The 23,259-nt window shown below is 39.0% G+C and overlaps 1 protein-coding gene across 3 annotated transcripts in view; it reads left to right on the top strand.

The window, feature by feature from the left end:
* car (vacuolar protein sorting-associated protein 33A) overlaps positions 1-23,259 on the top strand; it is a 396,220-nt gene that overhangs the window by 314,781 nt on the left and 58,180 nt on the right. For all 3 annotated transcript variants that reach the window (XM_090391677.1, XM_090391678.1, XM_090391679.1), the window contains exon 14: positions 2,646-2,814. In XM_090391677.1, the coding sequence (XP_090247803.1) occupies positions 2,646-2,814 (169 nt within the window). The remainder of the gene's footprint in view (positions 1-2,645; positions 2,815-23,259) is intronic.

Below are 23,259 nucleotides of genomic sequence, written 5' to 3'. Positions count from 1 at the left end.
ACTTTATGGTAGTTAATAGTTGGCCATCCACTCCATACTCCTGTACTACTTGCCAAAGCTTATCCTGAGGAAGATATGCTTTCTCCAAGTCCACAAAACATGTGCAAACAGTCTTGGCATATTCCCAAGATTTCTCACAAAGACTTGTCTTAAAGTGAAGATTTGGTCAATTGTGCTTCTACCAGGATGAAAGCCAGATTGTTCTTCCTGGAACTTTGACTCAACTATGCTCCTGCACCTTCTTTCCAAGCACCTAGCATATACTTTCCCAGGCAGGCTGAGCAGAGAGATGCCACAATAGTTGCTGCAGTCTCTCTGGTCTCCCTTCTTGAAGACTGGTATTATTATGCCTGTCTGCCATTGCTTTTGTTCTCACCCAGATATCCAAGCAGCCTGACACACTCGAGTCAGCTAGAGAACCCAATCTCAATTTAAGGCTTTTAGCATTTCGGGCTGAATTTCATCATCACCAGTCTGGCCTGATTTTATTGCTAAATGGACCTCTTCTGCTGTGAGACTAGTCATTGCCTCGATCTGCACCTCTTGGATGTCCACAACTGCTGGGCCACCTGGGTTAAGAAGGCTCTCAAAGTATTCCCTCCATCTGTGGAGGAAGGATATCCTTCTCGGTTATTAAAAGTGTACCATCAAAGTCCTTAATTGTCCTTGCTGTGCACGATTTCCTCCCTCGAAGGTGGCAGAGATTCCCAAGCATACTGCAGATGTTGAAGAGAAGTGGGAGCTGTTTAAAACTGCTGTCAATGCCTCTGCACTTTCATGCTGTGGCAGAAAGCAGCTCGGCGTGGCAATGGGCAGTGAGAAAAGAACACCTTGGTGGAACCAAGAGGTCCAAAAAGCTGTCCGGGCAAAAAAGGAGGCCTACCTAATATGGCTTAGGGTCAGGTCACCTGAGATGCATTTCTGATACACTGAGGCACGAAAAGCTGCTGCCGAGGCAGTAAAGACAGCAAAGCAGAACTTGGGAATCCTTTGGACCTGGAGGAAATGTCATCTGCAAAATTCTTTCTCACAGCCTCATTTTCCAGTGCCTCCCATTTCACACGGTATTGCTGTTTAGGCCTACCAGTGTTGATGGTAGCATCTGGTTTCTGAAGCCATAGAGTGCATGCAACAAGTTGGTGGTCAGTTGACAGTTCTGCCTCTCTCCTTACACGAATGTCCAGCACTGAGGAAAATAGGTCTGCTGAGACTATAAAGAAGTCAATCAGAGACCTTTGGCCAAGTGTATCCCTGTACCAGGTGTACTTAGGGACTTCTCGGTGCTGAAAGAAGGTATTCATTATGGACAAGCTGTTAGTACAGCAGAAGTCCAATAATTTCAACCCATTTGCATTGAGGTCATGGTCTCCATTCCTCCCAACCGCACCCCTCCACGTCTGGTCATCTGTTCCAACATGTGCATTGAAGTCACCCATTAGCAGGACTGATTCCATGTCTGCCACCCTGTCAAAAGCAGCATCCACTTCCTCTAGGAAGGCAGAGTATTCTGGAGCCAATACTCAGAATCTGGGTTCCACTCAGCAATACAGTTTGACAGCCGAGGGCTTGTGGGTATCCCCACACCCACATGAGCAGACATTGTCGGGCTCACACTAGAGTAGTAGAGCTTCCACCTCTCATCCAGGTCGACAGTTCCAGAGCCTCTCCTCTTGTTCAAAGAAAGGCTGACTAAATCTAGTTGGTAGCTCTTGGCTTCCTCGACCAGTTCCTTCTTCCCTGTCAGAGAGAAGATGTTCCAGTTGCCTAAAGCCATAGTCTGGTGCCGTTGTCGTTGCCATTTCATCCTTTTGCAGAACCATTTCTTTGCGCTGCCCCTAAACACCTCTCCAAATAGGTAGCAGGCCCGTTGATGGAGTTTCCTCTAGCAGAGTGCTGAGGAGTGGTGTCTAAGGGAGACTGTAACATATTTTTCGAACGGGTCCCTCTGCCTAAAACCCAAACGCGTCCTTTGATAACCTGCACGACAGACGATGCAGTATGACTATTGTTTGATGACCAGTATTTATTTCCCTTCATATATCAAAAGCTTATTATCATATGCTTTTGATAGTATATATAATTTTATAATATGTTGATATCATATATCACCATATTATAAAAATGCTTTCTACAACTATATCTGAATCGTATATAATTGTAGAAAGATTTTTCACTTTGCTAGAAAGTAAATTATACTTAACAAGAAAGTATGTTCTCATTTTAATTCTTTACCACACTTATAAGCAAACAAAAGTTTGTTCGTGAAGTATCTTCGTGACTAGGTTACTTGTATATAGAGACTGTTGACTTCACATCAATTACTTCTGTATCCCATAATGCACAGCAGCACACTTCCTTTCAGATGCATGTATTGCTATACACCATGGGATACTGAGGCAAATGATGTGAAGTCAACAGCTTCTATATTAAAGCAGCATAGTCATAGCAGATAATTCGCTCTTAGACTCTTATTTGCTTACACTTGGATAAAGCACTAAAACAAGAATATAATTTCTTGTCTGGTATAAATTGCTTTCTGACTAAGTGAAAATGCTTTATTTTTCTTGTTTCATGTATAATACTTACATAATTATATCTTCACAGATTGAAGTAATAGCGTAATTCTTCCTTTTTTTTTTCTCTAGAACCCTGTAGACATCTCCTATGTTCATAGTGGTTATGCTCCTCTTACTATACGGCTGACACAGTTTCTTACATCTCCTGGTTGGAGAGCTATACCTGATATCCTTAATCTACTTCCAGGCCATACTGTGGAAGCACAACAACAAATACCTACAGGATTACGCAAACGAAGTAAGATTAAAAAAATAGCTTATGGTGTTCAAGTTTTAAAATGTAAAAAAGAATGAAATAAAAGATTATCAAAAAATTTCATCCACGTTTTTCTTTTCTTTTTTTTAATTAACATAAAATTACTGGGAAGGGAAATAAATACTGGTTTTAAAGTTTTTGAAAATTCACTAACATATAGAAAATAATTCCTCTATACTGTTTTTCTCTTATGGACAAATGTCTGGTGATGCACACATCATTTAAGTTGGAATTGAGGCCCCATATATTAATGAAGCAGGTTTGAGATTTTATTTTATAGATTTTTGTTGTTTATAATTTTTGTTTGAATAGTGGAATAGACATATGCAAAACGTGCATCTATTTCACCATCTGATAATTTCAGCACACATGAACTTTCTAACTGTGAGTGATTTTTTATAGAGCACATTAGTCATCCAGCCTGTTATGGTCTCACTATTGAAACAACTCCTAAAATGATCCCACTCAGTGAGAAGCTACTTGTCAAGAATATTATTGCAAGGACATCACTGAAAGAAAAACTACAACAGCCTCACAGAAAAATGGATACTTCTGTATCCACTGAAAATAAATTCAATAACTGATCCTGGTACATCTGGTTTTGCATTAAACAGTTTTCGGAGGAAGGGATGAACATTGGCCATTCTTACTTCTTAAAATTAGTTGATAAATACAAACCAGACAAAGTTAAGTCCTCAACCTTTTGGAAATGGACAAATCTACAAAGCCAAAAGAATAGCAAAATTCTTACACTGGAACCATTGTGAATTCTACCAAAAAACAGTGAGGATCTCCTACCTTAAGATATTTCACTATTCCTAAAGATAGAACTGGTGATGATGGACCTGTTCATAGCAAAGTTATTCTAGTAAGCAACCATACTCCTTTTCCAGCAAGTAGACATTTGCCATTCAGTGGGATTTCTTATTACAGTAAGTTCTGTTTATTGACCACCTGGTTTCATTTAAATCAGATTGATCTTGATAATCTTACATTTTAACTTCTTCAGCCCATACTTCTTATGGACAACTTTAATAGATATGCCATTCTATGGGATATTGCCATCATGAATGGATGAGGCCATATCATTGAGTCAATGCTTGTCAATAATGACCTTTCCCTTCCAATTAAGGTATTCTGCTTTTGTATGCCTGTGCCTGTTTGCATTCTGCAATACAATTTGCTCCAATGTTCATGTGAGATGTCAGAGAACATACATAGAACAGTAATTGTTGTTTCAGCGATACCTGTGCCGTGAGGTTTACTTCTGTATCCCATAATGCACAGCACACTTCCTTTCAGATGCATGCTATATATTATGAGATACTGAGGCCAATGATGTTGAAGTCAACAGCTTCTATATACAAGTAGCATAGTCATAGCAAATAATTCACTCTCAAACTCTCATTTGCATACACTTGGGTAATGAGAAATGATGGTTGCCAAACTGGAGCAGTGACCATGGAAGTACCTGAAGAATAGACACAGTGCTGAACACTACATCTGCAAGATTGAGGTTGAAGTGAATCTGTAAGAGAAGGATCATCTGTAAGCCTAATTAAATTAATACAATAACACGAGTAAAGAAGTGAGTAATAAATTTAATAGCCAAATATTTCAACACGTATTTCAGCTCCCTCAAAGGTATCTCCACCTTGACATGGTGAGGGGGCTTGTGTGCTCTGACAACCCGGAGAGCTATATCAGCAGTTGCTTAGCAACTGGCAGGGCCACCCAAGCCGGTCAGGTTGTCTCATTTGGGTAGGAGCCAGACTAAGTGAGATGCCCTGGAAGTGGTCAACAGCACATTCCATTATTGGCATGAGACTGAATATAGGCGATATCACCAAAGGGCTCATGTCCAGACAGCATTTAGCATGACCGAATCAGCATTATTGGCAATAGCTCTGTGGTAGAGAAAGCAAGGAAAAACCACTGTACGATCCTCACATGACAACTATATAGCTACAATGAGGAATGATGATAAGAGTTGGGCAGCTACCAGCCTAGCAAACCAAGATAGTACCTCCGGACACAGAGGGGAAAGAAACGTTCACTCCCAATAGATGCCCGCCGAGAACCTATGACATTCAAAAAACTGATACCTTTCTCGGCCACAATCCAGCTATTACCAAAGAGCATCAATTAAGGAAAATGTACAAGGACTACTACATACAGGCAAACTGGACATAGTGCGAAATGAAATGAAAAGACTAAACATCGATATACTAGGAATCGCCGAAACACATTTGAAAATCAAGAGACACTTTACATCGCAGCTAGGCAATACCATTTATTTTGCTGGACATGATCCCATAAGCAGAAACAGAGCAGCAATAATTGTCAAAAAATGTATGTTCAAATCATTGTTGAGTTAAAACCCTATCAACGATAGGATAATTTCTTTAAGGATTGACTGTAATCCAATACCAACCATACTCTTGCAAATTTATGCACCTGCAAGTGATACAGACGAAGAGACCATTGACCTCTTCTACAGGGATCTGAATTTAGCCATAGATGCCATACCGAAAAGAGACATTTTGATCATTAAGCGTGATTTCAATGCCAGAGTATTGAAATCATAATATTACTGGAAACTGCAAAGTCAGTGTTCCCCAATAAATCCAGCATCAGCACACCATCGATATCAAATGAAACTCTGAAACAGAGACTTTTGACTTTCCGTTGAAAGTCCTTTTGACTTTCAACGGAAGATGATAGGCAGATCTGTAGTGAGTTATCCAAGTTTATCAAAAAACTTCGCATTAAAGGTAAAAACAACTTTATCAACAACATATGCAGAGAAATTGAAGATCACCCAAATCAAAATCAAACCAAAGTATTAAAATATAGTTGATGTCAACAATCATATTCATACTGATCCAACAAACATCCTTAGTATACAAAGATAATTCAGTCTCATTCAACAAAGAAAACACCAGAGACTTCCATGAGGAACCTTGCATTTTAAAAGAAGAGGTTGAAGAAGCTCTAAAAAAAACTCAGAAAAGGGAAAAAACCTGGGCCATGAACAAATACCAAGCAAACTTCTTGCATGTCTTGGACCCATAGGAATTGAAATCATCAAAAAATTTGTAATGAAATCTGGGAGGCAGGAGATTGGCCTGATGATTGGGTAAAATCCATTTTTATTCCAACATACAAAAAATAAATGCCAACATATGCAATAATTAAAGAACTGTAGCCTTGATCTCACATGCAAGCAAAATTTGTCTCTGTATTATTAAAGAAAGACTTAAACAATATGTCGAGCAACAACTTCCTGCACAATAGGCAGGTTTTAGAAAAGGATGTGGAACCAGAGATCAAATTTCTCATCTAAGGCACTTGGATGATAAGGCTCAAGAATTTAATATTCCCTTGATAAACAACACTACAAGAGGAATCAGGCTGCAGTGAAGATGGATGGAAAAACAACTTATTGGGTCAACTTTGAGAAAGATGTAAGCCAAGGATGCATACTCTTCCCTGATCTATACAATCTTTATGGAGAATGCATTATGAGAAAGGCACTTAAAAGACAAGGTAGTGGTTTCTCAACTCTAGCTATGATCAAACAAGTCGAAAAGAAAGTGATACAAGGGCTAGGGCATACCCCTTAAGTGACGTGGAGCCACATCGCCCTACAGCTGCGAAAAGTGGACGAGGGCTGTCACATCAAGGGCGGGGTTCAGTTAAAGAAGCGAGCCCAGCAAGTGGAGAGAATGTTGGAAGCATGACTGGAAGGGGAAGAGAGGTGGCAGTATTGAAGCAGAAGAGGAAGTTGGACATTTTATGCATGCAGGAGACGGGTATAAATTGTTCTATTCTGGAGTGAATAAAGAGGGAAGAAATGGTGTCAGAATTGTGGTGTGTGGCAGAATGAAGGGCAAAGTACTGGAAGTGGGTAGGAGGAATGACAGGGTCATGTGAATGAAACTAGGTCTTGGAGAAGAGCAACTGGTCGTCTTATGTGTATACGCCCCACAAGTTGGCTGTATAGCAGAAGAGAAAGATGAATTCTGGAACGTGCTAGATGAAGAAATGAGGGAACTTGAAGAAAACGAGACGGTGATTGTCAGAGAAGACTTGAATTGACATATAGGGAGACAGAATAGGGACTGTGAATGGGTGCATGGTGGCCATGGAAGTGGGAAGGATAAACCAGGAGAGAGAGAGAGGATTTTGGACTTCACAGTAGCCATTGATCTAGCAATTGTGAACTCCTTTTTCTGTAAGAGGGAAAAGCATTTGATAACATTTAGAAGTGGCAACAACATTTCACAGATTGACTACATTTTGACTAGAAGAAAACAACTTAAGGCAGTAACAGATTGTAAGGTAATCCCAACAGATCAAGTGGCGCAGCAACACCAGCTGCTGTGCGCAGACTTTAAAATAAGGTCAAAGATAACAACCTTTGGAAGCCATGGGAGGAAGACAATTAAGTGATTTCACTTAAAAGAAGAGAGTGTGAGGAACCGTTTTAGGGAGAAGGTGTTGAGAGGATTTTGGATGGACTAGAAAGTGTACAAGATTGGTGGAGACATAATTTAAAAGCAATTCTAAGCTGTGCAATTCTGAGGTGCTCGGTGAAACATCTGGAAAGATTAGAGAGCAGGAGGAGGGTTGGTGGTGGAATAATAATGTATAGTTCGCCCACAGTTTGTAGATCTCCGCTTGGCGTATTGCCAAGAATAGTCTATTCATACTGAAGGGGAGAAAGAAATGAAGGACGTATGAATTGGTCGTCAACATGCAAAATCATGTGCTTTATAGGTAAAATTTTCCAGCTGTTATACAAGCAACATAGTTGACTACAATGGTCATAAAAGAGAAGTTAATTTTACGACACGTAATAATAAACAACTCATCCTGCAATATGGACTGATTACCCTATTATCAGAATGGATTCATCTCCTGTTGACATGCGCAGAAGTGTTGAAGGGTCTCGAATCTGTGAGCGTGCTATACAAGAAGCAATGATGGCTAAGAAGAAGGCAAAGCAGAAGTGGGACGAGTCAAGAGTGGAAGAGGACAGATAGGAGTACATAGAGAAAAAGCGAGAAGCCAAGCGAGTTGTTGCACAGGCGAAGGCCATGGCATATCAAGACCCTTATGATCAATTAGAAACGATGGAAAGACAGAGAAAGATTTATCGATTGGCAAAATGTAGAAATAAGGCATCAAAGGAAATCGTACATGTGAGGCAGATCAAACACTGGAGGAAGGGTATTAAGAAGGGATGTGGATATAAGAAACAGATGGAGAATATACTTTGAAGGGGTTTTGAATGAAGAAAATGCAAAGACTCACAGAGAAGATGGGGAGCCTTATGAGAGGGAGGGGATGGTGCAGAACATTAGTAGAGTGGAAGTGAAGGAGGCCATAAAGAGGATGAAGAATGGAAAATCGGTGGACCCTGACAGGATCCCAGTGGGAGGCAGGGAAGAGGGAATTAACCTGCTGTGGGACCTGTTAATAACAGTTTGTCAACAGGAAAATATACCTGAGGAATGGAGGGAAAGTACTCTTGTCCCCATCTACAAGAGTAAAGGGGATGCACAAGACTGTAAGAATTACAGAGGAATAAAGTTGATGTCCCACACAATGAAAATCCTAGAGAGAGTTCTTGATGGAGACTGAGGAAGGAGGTGGAGATTGCAAAGGAGCAATTTGGCTTCATGCCTGGTTGATCGACGACAGATGCTATCTTTGGGTTACAGCAGATGATGGAAAAGTTTCGAGAGAAGCAATGGGAGCTACATCTGGTATTTATTGATCTGGAGAAGGTGTATGATAGAGTGCCAAGGCAAGAAGTCTGGAGGTGTCTGGGGGGGAAGAAGATACCAGAAAAATATGTCAGGCTGGTGCAGGAGATGAACAGAAATGTGAAGACAAAAGTTTGGACCTGCCTGGGAGAGACAGAAAGTTTTCCAGTGACAATTGGCTTGCATCAAGGGCACTAAGTCCGTTCCTGTTTAATATTGTGATGGAGGAGGTGAGAGAAGACGTTCCTTGGACTATGTTGTATGCAAATGACATCGTGCTGTGTGCAGAATCAAGAGAAGAAGTGGCAGCTGAACTGGAAAGTTGGAGGAAAGTACTGGAAGAGAGAGGTATGAGACTGAGTAGAAGTAAGACAGAGTATATGTGTTGCAAAGTGGATGGCAGCCAGGAGACAGATCTGGAGCTGGAAGGAAATGTCATCAGGAAAGTCAGTGACTTTAGATACTTAGGTTCAACAATAAAAGAGGATGGTGAGGCCGAGAAGGAAGTGGGATGTATAATACAAGCAGGATGGAGGAACTGGAGAGAGATGGCTGGAGTGCTATGCGAAGGGAGGATGCCGATCAATCTAAAAGGCAAAATCTACAGGACAGTAGTGAGACCAGCTATGGCGTATGCTATGGAAACTGTGGCCCTGAGGTAAAATAACATCAGCAGTATGGAGGTAGCGGAGATGAGAATGCTTAGGTGAATGTGCGTTGTGACCAGAAAAGATCATCTGAGAAATGACTATGTAAGGGGAACAGTGAAAGTTATGAACTTAGGAGCAAAGATACAGGAGGCAAGGTTGAGATGGTTTGGTCATGTGATGAGAAGGGAGGAAGAGTATGTGGGAAGACATCATGCAGATGGATGTGCAAGGGAGGAGGAAGCGTGGGCAGCCAAAGAAGAGATGGAGGGAGATGGTGGAGGAGGACTTGAGAATGAAGAACTTGGATGTGGCTACAGCTCAAGACAGGAGGTTGTGGAGGAGACTCACTTCAAACAGCGACCCTACTTAAGTGGGAAAAGCTGCAGAAGAAGAAGAAGGTATGCTGATGATACAATTCTTATTGCCAGAAGCGAAGGAGAACTGGAATCCCTCTTTAAGAGTTAAATGGGTAAGCCTGAAATATGGTTTAAGAATTAATTGTGATATAACAAAATACATGGCTATAGATGAAAATGACAATTTTGCCCACAGCACTGACTTTTAGAAGGTGAATGAATTCGTTTACCTTGGAGCTCTAATAATCACCAAGAGTAGATGTAAACCAGAAATTAAAAGAAGAATTACCATGGCAAGGTCAGCAACAGTGCATTTGCAGAAAACATGGAAAGACAAAAACATTTCTATCACCACTATATCAAGACTGGTCACTAGCTTGGTGTATTCAGTTTTTGTTTATGGTTCTAACAGATAAGCTTAGGCATTGATGGTTATTGATGACTTATTTTTCACGGTATTAACAACACCACAAACACTTTTATCAACAAAGATGTTTTATTAACGCTAATATTTCGCTGATTTTCAACTCAGCATCATCAGAGCACAACACACATGTAAACGCGACAGTGAGTGAGTGAAACAATATAATTGCAAAAGACAAAAGATCTAAAGTCCTATTTTTGGTGCCCTCTAACGAAAAAAAAAAAAAAAAAAAAAAACAGCAGTTATCCAGGAGTTTTTCTTAGGATAACCGTCTCCCAAATTTTTGGCAAATTAATGCAACCATATTTGTTAAGGTTGGGAGAATTCTCCAAAGCCATTGCTGACTCAAAAATTGTTGTCAAGCTGGCAACTCTGATCCGCTCGCCAAAGGATAAACTTCACCCTTTAGCACACCCAGAAGTGTATGAAGTTCCATGTGACTGTGACTTGGCCTATTATGGGCAAACAGGAAGATCAGTGAACATCCGCCTGGAAGAACATGAAAGATACATTCGCTACTATTACTATGGCAAGTTGGGACTGGCAGACCACGCTTTGGACACTCCTTCACACAGGATTAGATGGAGGAAAACGAATTTGCTATTTAGGAGTCGTTATAGATCTGAAAGATTATTTTTTGAGTCAGCAAAGGTTTTGGAGAATTCTCCCAACCTTAACAAATATGGTTGCATTAATTTGCCAAAAATTTGGGAGACGGTTATCCTAAGAAAAAGTCTTGGATAACTGCTGTTTTTTTTTTTTCTTTTTTTTCCGTTAGAGGGCGCAAAAAATAGGACTTTAGATCTTTTGTCTTTTGCAATTATATTGTTTCACTCACTCACTGTCGCGTTTACATGTGTGTTGTGCTCTGATGATGCTGAGTTGAAAATCAGCGAAATATTAGCATTAATAAAACATCTTTGTTGATAAAAGTGTTTGTGGTGTTGTTAATACCGTGAAAAATAAGTCATGAATTTTGTTTATGGTGCTGAATAATGGGCATTCAGCCAAAAGATATGGACAAGATAAACAGCTTTGTGATATTGTGCTGGAGAAGTATGTTGACTCCTGGATGGACAAAAAGGCTAATGAAAGTATAATAAGTCAACTAAAAATCAGGAGGCAGCTATGTGACATTGTAAATGAAAGAATTCTCAAATATTTCGGTCACATTTCAAGATGTGAAAAAGACACAATGGAAAAACTTATCATCCAGGGCAAAAGTGTAAGGACAAAGAAAAAGAGGATGCCCAAGACCAAGATGGTTGGACCAGATTTTAAAAAAAAAAAAAAAAAAAAAAAAAAAAAAAAAAAAAAAAAGAGCACCAGTCTTACTTTGGAGTTGGCCTCTTCTGAAACAAAAGACAGAAGGAAATGGAGAGACAGTGTGGCTAGGGTCACAAGTCCTCAGACATGAGGAGACCGAGCAAGAAGATTTCAACCTAAAAATTAGAGGTCATCGATGGCATCAAGCAGTTTGAATATAACGTATAACACAAATAATGAATTATTTAAAATAGTAAGAACTGCATGACGTTGAACATAACAACAACAAAATGGATAACAGAGGAAACATATTATTAAAAAAAAAAAAAAATCATTACTGTTTGATTAGAATAAGACTCTCCCATATCATCAATCATATCAATAAAATAATGAGAAGCAATCATTCCAATTCAAGTTTTGAAGGTTTTGGTTGGCAACCACAAGATCCAATGGCAACACACCAAGCTACTATATCGATCCATATATAAACATGAGCGTTTGTATAAAGAAAGTGCTTGAAGCCTTATGGTACAGACCCAATCTTAGCTGTAATGACTGTCTCACTATCCCAAAAGTCTGGGAAATTGTTATCCTCAACTGTATAAAATAAATGTATCAGTTATATTTTAATTTAATTTAATTACAGCCTTAAACACACTACTGTATACATAAAAGGATTCCAACGTAAGCATGAGCACTGTTTTTTTTTAATGTAATTCCTATTGTTGTTTAATAACTGTACTGATGATGTCTTATGATACTTAAGACAAAATATTTACATATTCTTAAAAAGTTTATTACTGTGGCATATGTATGAATTTATAGTTAGGATAGAAGTTTATTTATTTTTTATTTTTTTGAAGAGTTGCAGGTTGTAATTGTTTGGGAATACTTCATGAGGAAGGCTATTCCATTGGACAGAGGTGAACAGAATAAGAGAGGAAGAGAAGCAGGTTCAATGGGTATGCAGTTGCACAGCAAAACGATGTTGGACAGTTGCTGCTCTTGTATTAACAGGTGCAACTGAAAGTGAAGGAATGATAGTTGTCAATTCACTGGAGCAGTGGACCATGAAAGTACCTGTAGAATAGACACAGTGCTCAAATACTGCATCATACTAAAATACGTGAGATAGAAGTTGAAGTGAATCTGTAAGAGAGGGATCATCAATGAGCCTAATTGCTTACCTCTGGACAGCATCAAGGATTTTAAGAGAAGTTTTAGCTGCACCACACCCAAACGTACGTAGTATTCTAGGTAGATTTGGGGTATATAGTAAGGAGTTGGATGAGTGTAAAATATCCTTTTGAATGAAAGAGAATGCCTAGTTTCTTGGATACTGAGGTGGCTATGTGATGTGCTTATAAAATGAGCAAAGAGAGATCTGATCTTATCTGATGATTTGTGTAGGGTAAGGGTAGGTGAGCTGAGATTTCTTTTGTGAGAGAAAAGGCAAGACTGTGTTTTGGTGGCATTGAATATAATAATTGCCCAATGGAAGGATAGTATATAGATTAATGTTTAAGGCACTTGTTATAGTTATCATGTAGCCTAGGATGTTAGAGTACTGTATGATTTATTGAATGAATAGAATAAGAGGATAGTACTATCATTTGCAAAGCTGTGGATAGCATTAGTAATGATTGTGAGTAGGGCATTTGGAGAAAGAGAGTAGGTGATAAGACAGAGCCTTGAAGTACTCCAGCATTGATGGTGAAGCTCAAAAAGAGGGAGCCATCTACCATGACCCACATAGAATAACCAGAGAGAAAGCTGGTTACCCAGTTACAGAAGGTGGCAGGAAGATCAAAGGATAGCAATTTCTTTAGTAGGTCTCTGTGCCTCACATGGTCAAAAGTTTTGGAAACATCAAGGGCAACAACACACATTTCTCCGAACCTTTCCACGGCACGTGTCCACTGGAGAGTGGTGTAAGTTACAAGGACAGACAGCTGGGGATCTTGAATGGCAGAATCTGTACTGGTGGTTGCTGATTAATTAGTGGGTCTCAAAGTAGTGGAGGTGTTAACTATTGATGACTTTCTCCATTATTTTAGATAGGACAGAGGTGATAGCAGTCGATTGGTAGTTTGACAATAGACTCTATCACTCTTTTTTGGAATAGGATTGATATGAGATTGCTTCCATACTTTGGGATAAATACCAGATATGTATAATGTTATAGAGACAACAACGCAGGATAGACATAATGTTTCAGAACAATTAGAGATGCTGTCAGGACCAGAAGACTTGAGTATCCAAGTTATTTAGTACTTTTCAGATGCTTTGTGTTGAAAAACTACAGTAAGCATACAGTACTTGGATTCTGGTATGGTAGGAGATTAGTTTCTCTTGGTCATTTATGCAGGAGTTTGAGGAAAAGAGTGATGGCAGGAGGTCAGCTTTCTTTTTTTTGGGTGAAGCAACAGTGGTGACATCATGATGAGAGAAGGAGGTGAGGGGGGGTTGGAGTGCAAGAGAGTAGAAGTTGCATCCAGTGACCTTAACAAAGGACTAGAAGGCAAGTTTTTCCTGTCAGCCTTTAATAAATCAAATTTGGATCTTCTGACTGATTTGCATATGTCGCATGCTTTGGTATAGGCAGAGTATGATGCTAGTGTTATTGATGTAGCTACATGCAGTAAGCTAATTTTTTTTTTCTTCAACTGCTTTGATACACTTGGTTAAACTGTGGCTTGGAAAGCAGATGAGGATTATGGATGTAACAGGATGCCTTTATGGCAGTGAGAATAAGTTTTGTCACTTATTCACAATAGTTGTTGGGCTCAGATGAGTGGAAACAATAGTCAGAAAAAAGAAAGGAATAGTAGAAATTCTGGAGGTCATCCCAATTGGCTCCTCCATAGTGCCAAAGGATGCAAGGAGTGGTTGGAATAGAGACAGGAGACTTGTACAATATTGTGGTCTGAGTTGCCAAAATGAGATGTGACCTCTATGGTGTATCTGAACAAAGAACAAATCAAAAAGAGATCCAGAGTATTTAGATAGTGAAGCAGGTTATCAGTAATTCAAGTAGGCAGTACAATTTGTATAAGGTCATTACTTATAGTAGAGACTTCTGTTTCTTGTCCAATTTGTCAGCAGTGTTGGAGTAGGGGAGCCAGTTGGAATTGTGAATGTAGAGATTGCCCAGGAAGATGATGTCACTATTTGAATAACTGGGTTGCAGATGCTCAAGTTTCGTGGAAAGGAATGTGAAGAAGTCTGATGGTGGTTATCAGTGTTTGGAGACTGCTAAATTCAAAAATGAATGTTACTGAATGGGGAAAGAGAACCTTGAGCCAGAGAAGGTTAAAAGCAGAAGATGCTAAATTAGTCATTCTGTGCCAGGCTATGGTAGATTTTGCAAAGGCACAGGTACCATCCTTTTGGCAAAAAGAATTGTAAAGTGTGTAGTTCAGACATTGGAGGTGGATGGTGGTAGTAGTAGTAGTAGCTGCACTCTGGGTTTCTGTCAGAAATAAGATATCTGGTCTGGAAGCTGCAGGTGATGGTGAACATGATTTACATTTGTGTTATGTTAGTAAAATGGATGTGAAGGTGAGTTTTTAATGAATTGATTCTGGTGTGGTATGTATGTTGTGACTGGTTGTGATGTAACTTTTTTTGATGAGATTAGTTTATGAGGAAGATTCAAATTTGAGAAATCTGGCCCAGCACACCATGTAATTGATATCAACCACAGTATCCTATGGCCTGAAATATGCTTACTCTGTCATTGCTGCTATCAAACAAATGTTTAAAGAAAGCACCAAAGCTTTGCTCCACTGTCTGAACCTGAATCAGAATGACTGCCTCTCATTATCGAAACGATATGAGAGAAAGTCGTTTTAATCAAACATTTTTTTTTTTTTAATTTGTGCAGTGTTTCCTCAGTTATCCATTACATTGTTCTATGTATATCATGAGACGCTTACTATTTTAAATAATTCATTGTTCATGTTTTACTTTGTATTCAAATTGCCTTATATCACTGATGATAACCTGTAATTTTCAGGTTGAAATATTTGACTATTAAATTTATTATTCATTCTTTTCTTGTGTTACGTTAATTTTTTAAGAATACATGGAAGCAATTGTTTTCATGTGATTTGCAATATTTCCTCACGTGAACCACTACATCCTCACAGGATTTGCTTTGAGATCTTATAAGATAAGATCCCAAAGCCTAGAGATTAAGCATGTTTTCCTACACGAATGCCCATATGAAGAATTGACTAGGCTGACTGGTCAAAATTTAATGCTGAAGCAGTCAATCAAACACTTATCGGGGAAACAGTGATGTATGTTACAGATTGTATTGTCCAAGCAGCAATAACTGCATTTCCATAAACATCATCTCAGTTCCACTATCCAAAGCTATAATGGAACCCTGAGTGCCCAAGCAGCCAAAAAAGATTACATCAAATATCAGTTTTAACTATGCTTGGACCAAATCGCATTATGTTGGACATCAGAGTCAAAAACATGGACTAAATTTACATTCTCTATCAGTTATCCTACCAGTGCAAAAGTTGTTTGGGATAAGTTCCCAAAGATGAATGGCAGATATAGAACACACCATTCTTCTACTATGGAAGGATGTGTAGTTTCTAAACCCAAAGCAGTTAGAGACACTTAGGGGAAAACTTTGCTAAAATCTCAGCAACAACTTCCTATCTTCGTGATTTAATATTGAAAGACCAAAAAGAGAAAGAGCAGCTCAACTTTTCTACAAATGGGTTAAAACCATGTAATCAGCCATTCATTAAGGAGGAACTAAAAACTTACTCTTGTGCAAGTGCATGAGAATAAAACAGCACAAAGTGCATAGTAGGGTCTGATGACATCCATTATGAGCTGATAAAACATCTTCCACCATCTTCATTGTATTTACTTCTCTTGCTATACAACAGAATACTTACCATGGATGAATTTCCAGATTCATGGCATAAGCTAGTTGTCATTGCCATCACAAAACCAGGAAAAGATCCAACACAAGCCCAGTTACTGACCTATCGAGCAGATCAACTGTCTTTGTAAGATATTGGAGAAAATAGTAAATGCCAGTCTTCTTTGGTATTTAGAAAGCAATGATGTTCTCTCCAAATATGACTTTTTTAGCTACTGATCAACATTGGACAATATGGCCTGTCTAGAAAAATTATACATGATGCATTCTTAAGATTTGAACATCTGGTTTGTTTTCTTTGACATCGGGGGAAGGGCGGGACTGACATGGCCTGGAGATATAACTTATTGAAAGATCTTTATAAACTGGATCTTAGCAGCATCTTCCTTTTTTTCTCTTTTTTAATTAAAACTTTCTCTCTAGCCAAATCTAAGTGAGAAGCAGTTATCCCAGCTGCCAAGAAGAAGGATCTAAGTGTGACACTCTTTGCCCGAGTAAATTCAGTCACTGAATGACTTCCTGCTACAGTAGACAATGTTCTGTATTTTTTTACTATACATATATGTATATATATATTTTTTGTTATGTTGCTCCCATCCACGAAAGGTTATTTGCAAACCTACAGTACATTTTGTATTGTGGGTGAGCTAAGGATTTTTTTGCTGTTTTTACAATTTTATATAATTTTTTGTATTTTTAATTTATTTTTACATAGTCTGAAAACCCTGCTCTAGAGATCAAACATGAACTTTTTCAAGCCACTTCAGGCCTACAATAAGCAGAGGGTTACAAGTAACATGAAGGTAACTTCAATAAGCATTTGAATATATCTGTTCATGGGGGGGGGGGGTCTTAGTAATGGGTTCAGGTTTTTGTGTACACTACTGTCAAAAATGTACTCTCTTCACTCTGATGCATACTTAAGGATCGGACAGTAGCAACAGAAGCCAAGTTTTCTGGACTCATTTTTTTACTTCTATGTTCACTGGGCATCTACAGATGCCGTATGGTCACTCCGATGCTCGATGATGTTCCACACCAGCCCTCGCCATGTAGTCCTGTTGTTTGCTTTTCTGGCAGCCTCAACTCTCTAAAGATCAGTCACTCCACACATGCCATCCATCCATCTCATTGATGGTCTACCCCTGCCTCTTTTTCCAGGAACTTTACCTTCTATTACTGTTCTGAGAAGTCCTCCTTCCATCCTTTCTGTGTCCAAAATATTTTAAATTTCTTCTGTCAATATCCTTAAGGAGCCTTAAAGTTCTACTAATCTTTTCTAACACCCATTCATTTGTATGCCTTTCAGTATATGATATCCTCAACAGCCTTCTGTAACACCACATCTCAAAAGCAGATATCCGTTTCTTATCTGACTTCTTTAGATTCCAAGTCTCGCATCCATAAGTCGCTGTTGGAAAAACAACTGCATCTAAAATCCTCAACTTTGTTCCCATGGAGATAGATCCATCCTTCCAAATTTTAGACAGGTCTCTGACTGTTGTTTTAGCCATTCCTAACCTTTTTCTGACATCTTCTGAACAGCAATTCTTCACATTAATAATGGATCCCAGGTACTCAAACTTGCTGACTTCCTCAATTCTTTCTCCATTAAGATACACTTGTTTCTCAAGAGCTTCTCTGTTTGTTTTTCCTTTGAGAACCATGATCTTTGTCTTGCTAGAATTGAGTTGAAGTCCTCTGTTATTACTGATCTTGTTAACTTTGCCAAGAATTAGTCCTAGTTCTTCCATGTCATTACAAAGGAGTACTGTATCATCAGCATACCTCAGATTATTGATCAGTCTACCTCCTATCGTAATTCCTGTCCTGAGCTCATCCAATGCTTCACGATGATGTCCTCTGCATATATACTAAACAAGTGAGGAGAAAGTAAACATCCTTGTCTAACTCCTTTTCCAGCTTGAAGCCAGTCAGTCAATCCAACACCTGTTCTTAGTGTGGCTTCTTGCTCCTTATACAAGTTGGCTATCAACCTGATAGTGTGTTGAGGAAAACCCATTCTTCTCATTACTACCCACAGTTTCACATGCTCAACACAGTCAAAAGCTTTAGAGTAGTCTAAGAAACACATTACCAGAGGGAGTCTGAATTCTTTATATTTTTCTATGATCTGTCTAAGGCAAAGGATCTGATCTCTGGTGCCCCTACCTTTCCTAAAATCTGCTTGTTCCTCGGGCATCTCTGCCTCAACTTTGGCCTCAATCCTATTTAGCATGATCTTTAATAAAATTTTGCTTGCATGAGATATCAAACTAATAGTTCTATAATTCTTGCATGCCTTCTTATCACCTTTCTTGTGTAGTGGTATGAAAACTGACTTCCTCCAGTCTCTAGGCCATGATCCTGTCTCCCATATCCTTGTAATCAATCTATGAAACACTCTTATCCCTCCATCCCCTGTGGCCTTAATTAACTCTGCTGGGATTTCATCTGCACCTGGGGCCTTATTGCTGTTGAGCTGCTTAACTGCTCTTTCAACTTCATGCCTAAGTGGAGGAGGTTCCAAATCAAAATTTTCTTGGTGGGAGGACTCCACATTTTCTTTATCCACTCTGCTGTACAGTTCCTCACAGTATTCTTTTCATCTGTTTTTGATTTCCAACTCTTCTGTTAGTAATGATCCATTCCTGTCTTTGATGACATTCAATTTAGGCTTAAACTTGTGCTTTAAGTCACGAACTAAATAAAACATCCTTTATAATTATGCCTTCTCATCTGGAACTCTATTTCTTCACATTTATTAGTATAGAACTTTTCCTTGTCCTGCTTGATGGCTCTTCTGATTTCTCTATGCAGTCTCTTGTATTCTTCGGTCCCTGTGTCTCTTTGTTTTTCCAACCGCCTTCTTTTGATTAGTTCCCATGTTGAATCTGATATCCATGGGTCTCTTGGTTTTCTTATTGGGCTGAGATACGTCTTTGCTGTATCCTGTATTATCATCTTGACTCCTTCCCAAAGCATTTCTGGTGAGATTTCCTCATTGGTCTCCAAAAACTCATCCAGCCGAGTTGATGTTTCTTCTGTGAATCCATAACATCCAATCTAGTTGAATGTGCCTGACCTGGAAGTTTTCGGAGTCTTAGTCTTACTTTGGCTCTTACCAGCTGATGGCCTGTACCACTGCTCCAGGACAAGTATGCACATCAGAGATGCTTGTCTTCCACTGCTGGAGAGCCAGGATGTAATCAATCTGGTGCCTTGACCTATCAATGTTAGATGTCCAAGTATAGGTCCATCGTGGATGTTTCTGGAAGCAAGGTATTGGTAATAACTAATCTGTTAGCACGGGCAAATTCCAACAGTCTTTCACCATGGGTGTTACATTCACCCAGACCAAACATGCCACACTCCGGCCTGACTCTCATACTCTTTCCCACTTTTGCATTTAAGTCTCCTAAGATGTACAGTAGGTCTCTCCTTGGTAGGCAGTCCAAATCTGTAAACGGACATTCCATGTGCCTATGTAATTTTTTTACAGAAAGCTTATATTCCTTGTGCACATTAATCAGCTAAAAGAAGAGTGAAAAGGAACACTTAATATCCTTCTATCTTCTACAGAATAGGGTGCAGAGTGATATTCCTTGCTTCACCTTTATCATGCACTTGTTTGATTAAACCTGGTTTATGGATCCCAAGTCTAGTGTTCTACAAAGAAGAGTACCCACCTCTCCTAATGGTTGGATCCTGTCTATCATCAAGGTGTAAGAATAGCTACTGCTGCATTTTGTTCATTGTCCATAGAACATTTTTACATCAAAGCAAATGAACCCGCTCTGATACTTCAACAGAAACAGTCGTGCCTCATAAAGTCTCTTTATAAATAAAGTCTCTTCCCAAACATCCTACACGGAAAAGTTTATTTTTCTCCATGGTGGGAAGTTCAACATTATTTACATGACTGTTCATGACTTATTTTTTAACAGTATTAACACCACCAAACAATTTTATCAAAAAGATGTTTTATTAATTGCTTATATTTAGCTGAATTTCAAATCAGCATCATCAGAGCACAACACACTTGTACAGGTGACAGCGAGTGAGTGAAACAATGCAATTGCAATGGACAAAAGATCTAAAGTCCTGTTTTAGCCCCTCTAATGTTGTAAAAAAAAAAAACATTACATTGCAGCTATGTGGTAGTTGCTCTTTGGATAACAGTCTCCCAAATTTTTGGCAAATTAATGCAACCATGTTTGTTAAGGTTGAGAGAATTCTTCAAACCCATTGCTGACTCAAAAAATAATCTTTCAGATCTGTAACGACTCTTAAATAATACATTCATTTTCTTCTATCTAATCCTGTGTGAAGGAGTGTCCAGAGCATGGTCTGCCAGTCCTGACTTGCCATAGTAATAGTAGCGAATGTATTTTTTTATGTTCTTCCAGGCAGATGTTAACTGATCTTCCTGTCTGTCCATAGTAGGCCAAGTCACAGTCACAAGGAACTTCATACACTCCTGGGTGTGCTAAAGGGTGAAGTTTATCCTTAGGCGAGCATATCAGAGTTGCTGGTTTGAAAATGGTTTCATCAGTATTTTGGCTATATTCTCTGATGTACCTCTGACATAGGGGATAGAAATGGTTATGTTGTGTTCTTGTGAATTGGGAGAGGATGGCGGAGTAATGGGACTATGTAGTATTTTATCTATTTTGTGGGGATTGTAGCCATTGGCCAAGAACATATGGTGCAGATATTTGAGTTCTGTGATCAGAGCTGTATCATTAGAACAAATGGCTCTGTGTGTAAATGTTTTTAAAATGCCATACTGTTGGACTGGATGATGATCTGATTGTTTATGTACGTATCTTCATGTGTGTGTGTGCGTGTGTTGGCTTTTTGTAGATGGAAAAAGATAGTGATCCATCCGAAAGGCGTGTGACTAATGTGTCAAGAAATTGTAAACATTTATTCGATTCTTTTTCTACTGTGAAGTGGATTTTGGGGTGTTGACTGTTTAGGTAGGTAACAAACGCATCCAACGTGTCTTGTCCATGCGGCCAAATAGCAAATACATGATCTACATACCTTAACCAGACTAGTGGCTTGTATGTGAATGTGTTAAGTATTTTGTTTTCAAAGTGTTCCATGTAAAAATTTGCTGAAGGAGGGGACAAGGGGGAACCGATAGCAGTACCATTAGTCTGTTTGTAGATTTTTCCTCCCCATGTAAAGTAGCCTGCATACATTTTATTTTTAAATAATTCAAAAATATCAGGGGGAAATTTAGACTTGATTAAATCAAGAGTGTCTATAAGTGGTACATTAGTAAATAAAGAGCTGACATCAAAGCTAACCATTATGTTTGAATTTTTTAGGATAAGATTTTTAACTAGTGTTTTGAAATGGACTGAATTTTTTACAGAAGTAGAGGAGTTGCCAGTAAGGGGAGCAAGTGACTTGGCTAACTGTTGGGCCAGTTTATACGTGGGACTATCTATGCTATCGACTATGGGGCATAGGGGATATTAGGTTTAAGCATTTTTGGTAATCCATAAATCTGGGGTGGTTTAACATGAACTGGTTTTGTTTTTTGATGATTTCTTTGAGCCAGGATGTCACTTTTTTCAGTAATTTTCGGACTTTTTTCTTTTGAGACATAAGGGAGTCTCGATGTATAATTTGGTACATGGAACTGTCACAGGAGATCTTGCATTTTTCTGTTATAACCTTCTTATCCATGATCACTGTTGCATTCCCTTTATCGGCTTTTGTAATAATAATATTTTTATTCTTATATAACTTTTTTAAAGCAGTTATTTGATTACATGGCATATTGCTTTTTGGAGGTTTAGCTTTGTTTAGAATACTTGCTATATCTAAACGCACGTTATTGGCCATTGCCGGCAGAAGATCGTGGATGCCCTTTTCTACCTTCATCGTGATTTCTAATTTCGGAATTTGTCTGGGTGTGACAGAAATGTTATGTCCTAGAATGAGCACATTCTTGGCGGCTTTAGTGAGTATTTCGGATGATAGGTTTATGACCACAGGGTCTCGTCGAAGTTGCGGTCAGAACTTGGTATGTTGGCGCTGTTGTAGGAATTCGTATATTTTTGGTGTCTGCTTTTTACTTTTGTAAATTCTTTTTTTGCTGCAACTTCAGAGATGTGATGTAGGACAGTCCGCATTTCAGGATTTAACACGTTGATTAGAGTGGAAATAGAGCTGTTTAACTTACTAAGCTCTATGCGAGTAGCGGAGATTTGTTCTCGGAGAAGCACTAAACTCACCCAGCGATGTTCTTTTGCCGATTGTAATTTCTCTTTAAATTTGAGAAAAGCTGGAATGATATCGTTGTCGCGGCATTGTTTAAGGAAGGCTAACCTATTCAATTTTCTGGACAATTTCAGTTTCAACTTACCAAACCATCGTGCTTTGTATACAATATCTTCTCTGTGCAGAATCATCAATCACACAGGAGGAAAAATCTACAAACATTTTAATGGTACTGCTATGGGTTCCCCATTGTCCTCTCCTTTAGCAAATTTTTACATGGAACACTTTGAAAACAAAGTACTTAACACATCCACATGCAAGCCATTAGTGTGGTAACAGTATGTAGATGATGTATTTGCCATTTGGCCCCATGGACAAGACACATTGGATGCATTTGTCACCTACCTAAACAGTCAACACTCCAAAATCCACTTCACAGTAGAAAAAGAATCGAATAATTGTTTACCATTTCTTGACACATTAGTCACATGCCTTTCAGATGGATCACTATCTTTTTCCATCTACACAAAGCCAACACGCCAGGAAGATACCTACATAAACAATCAGATCATCATCCAGTCCAACAGTACCGCATTTTAAAACACTTACACACAGAGTCTAATGACACAGCTCTGACCACAGAACTCAAAAATCTGTGCCCATACATTCTTGGCCAGCAGCCACAATCCCCACAAAATAGATAAAATACTGTGTAATCCCATTACTCTGCCCACCCCTATGTCAGAAGTACATCAGAGAAGATAGCCAAAGTACTGATGAAACATGGCCTCTGCACTACTTTCAA

This window comes from Typopeltis vanoorti, chromosome 4, assembly GCF_054136105.1.
Source record: "Typopeltis vanoorti isolate ZY-2024b chromosome 4, IOZ_Tvanoo_1.0, whole genome shotgun sequence".
Classification (NCBI taxonomy): domain Eukaryota; kingdom Metazoa; phylum Arthropoda; class Arachnida; order Uropygi; family Thelyphonidae; genus Typopeltis; species Typopeltis vanoorti.
The sequence above is the reverse complement of the archived record's forward strand: the minus strand, read 5'-3'. Positions and strand labels throughout refer to the sequence as shown.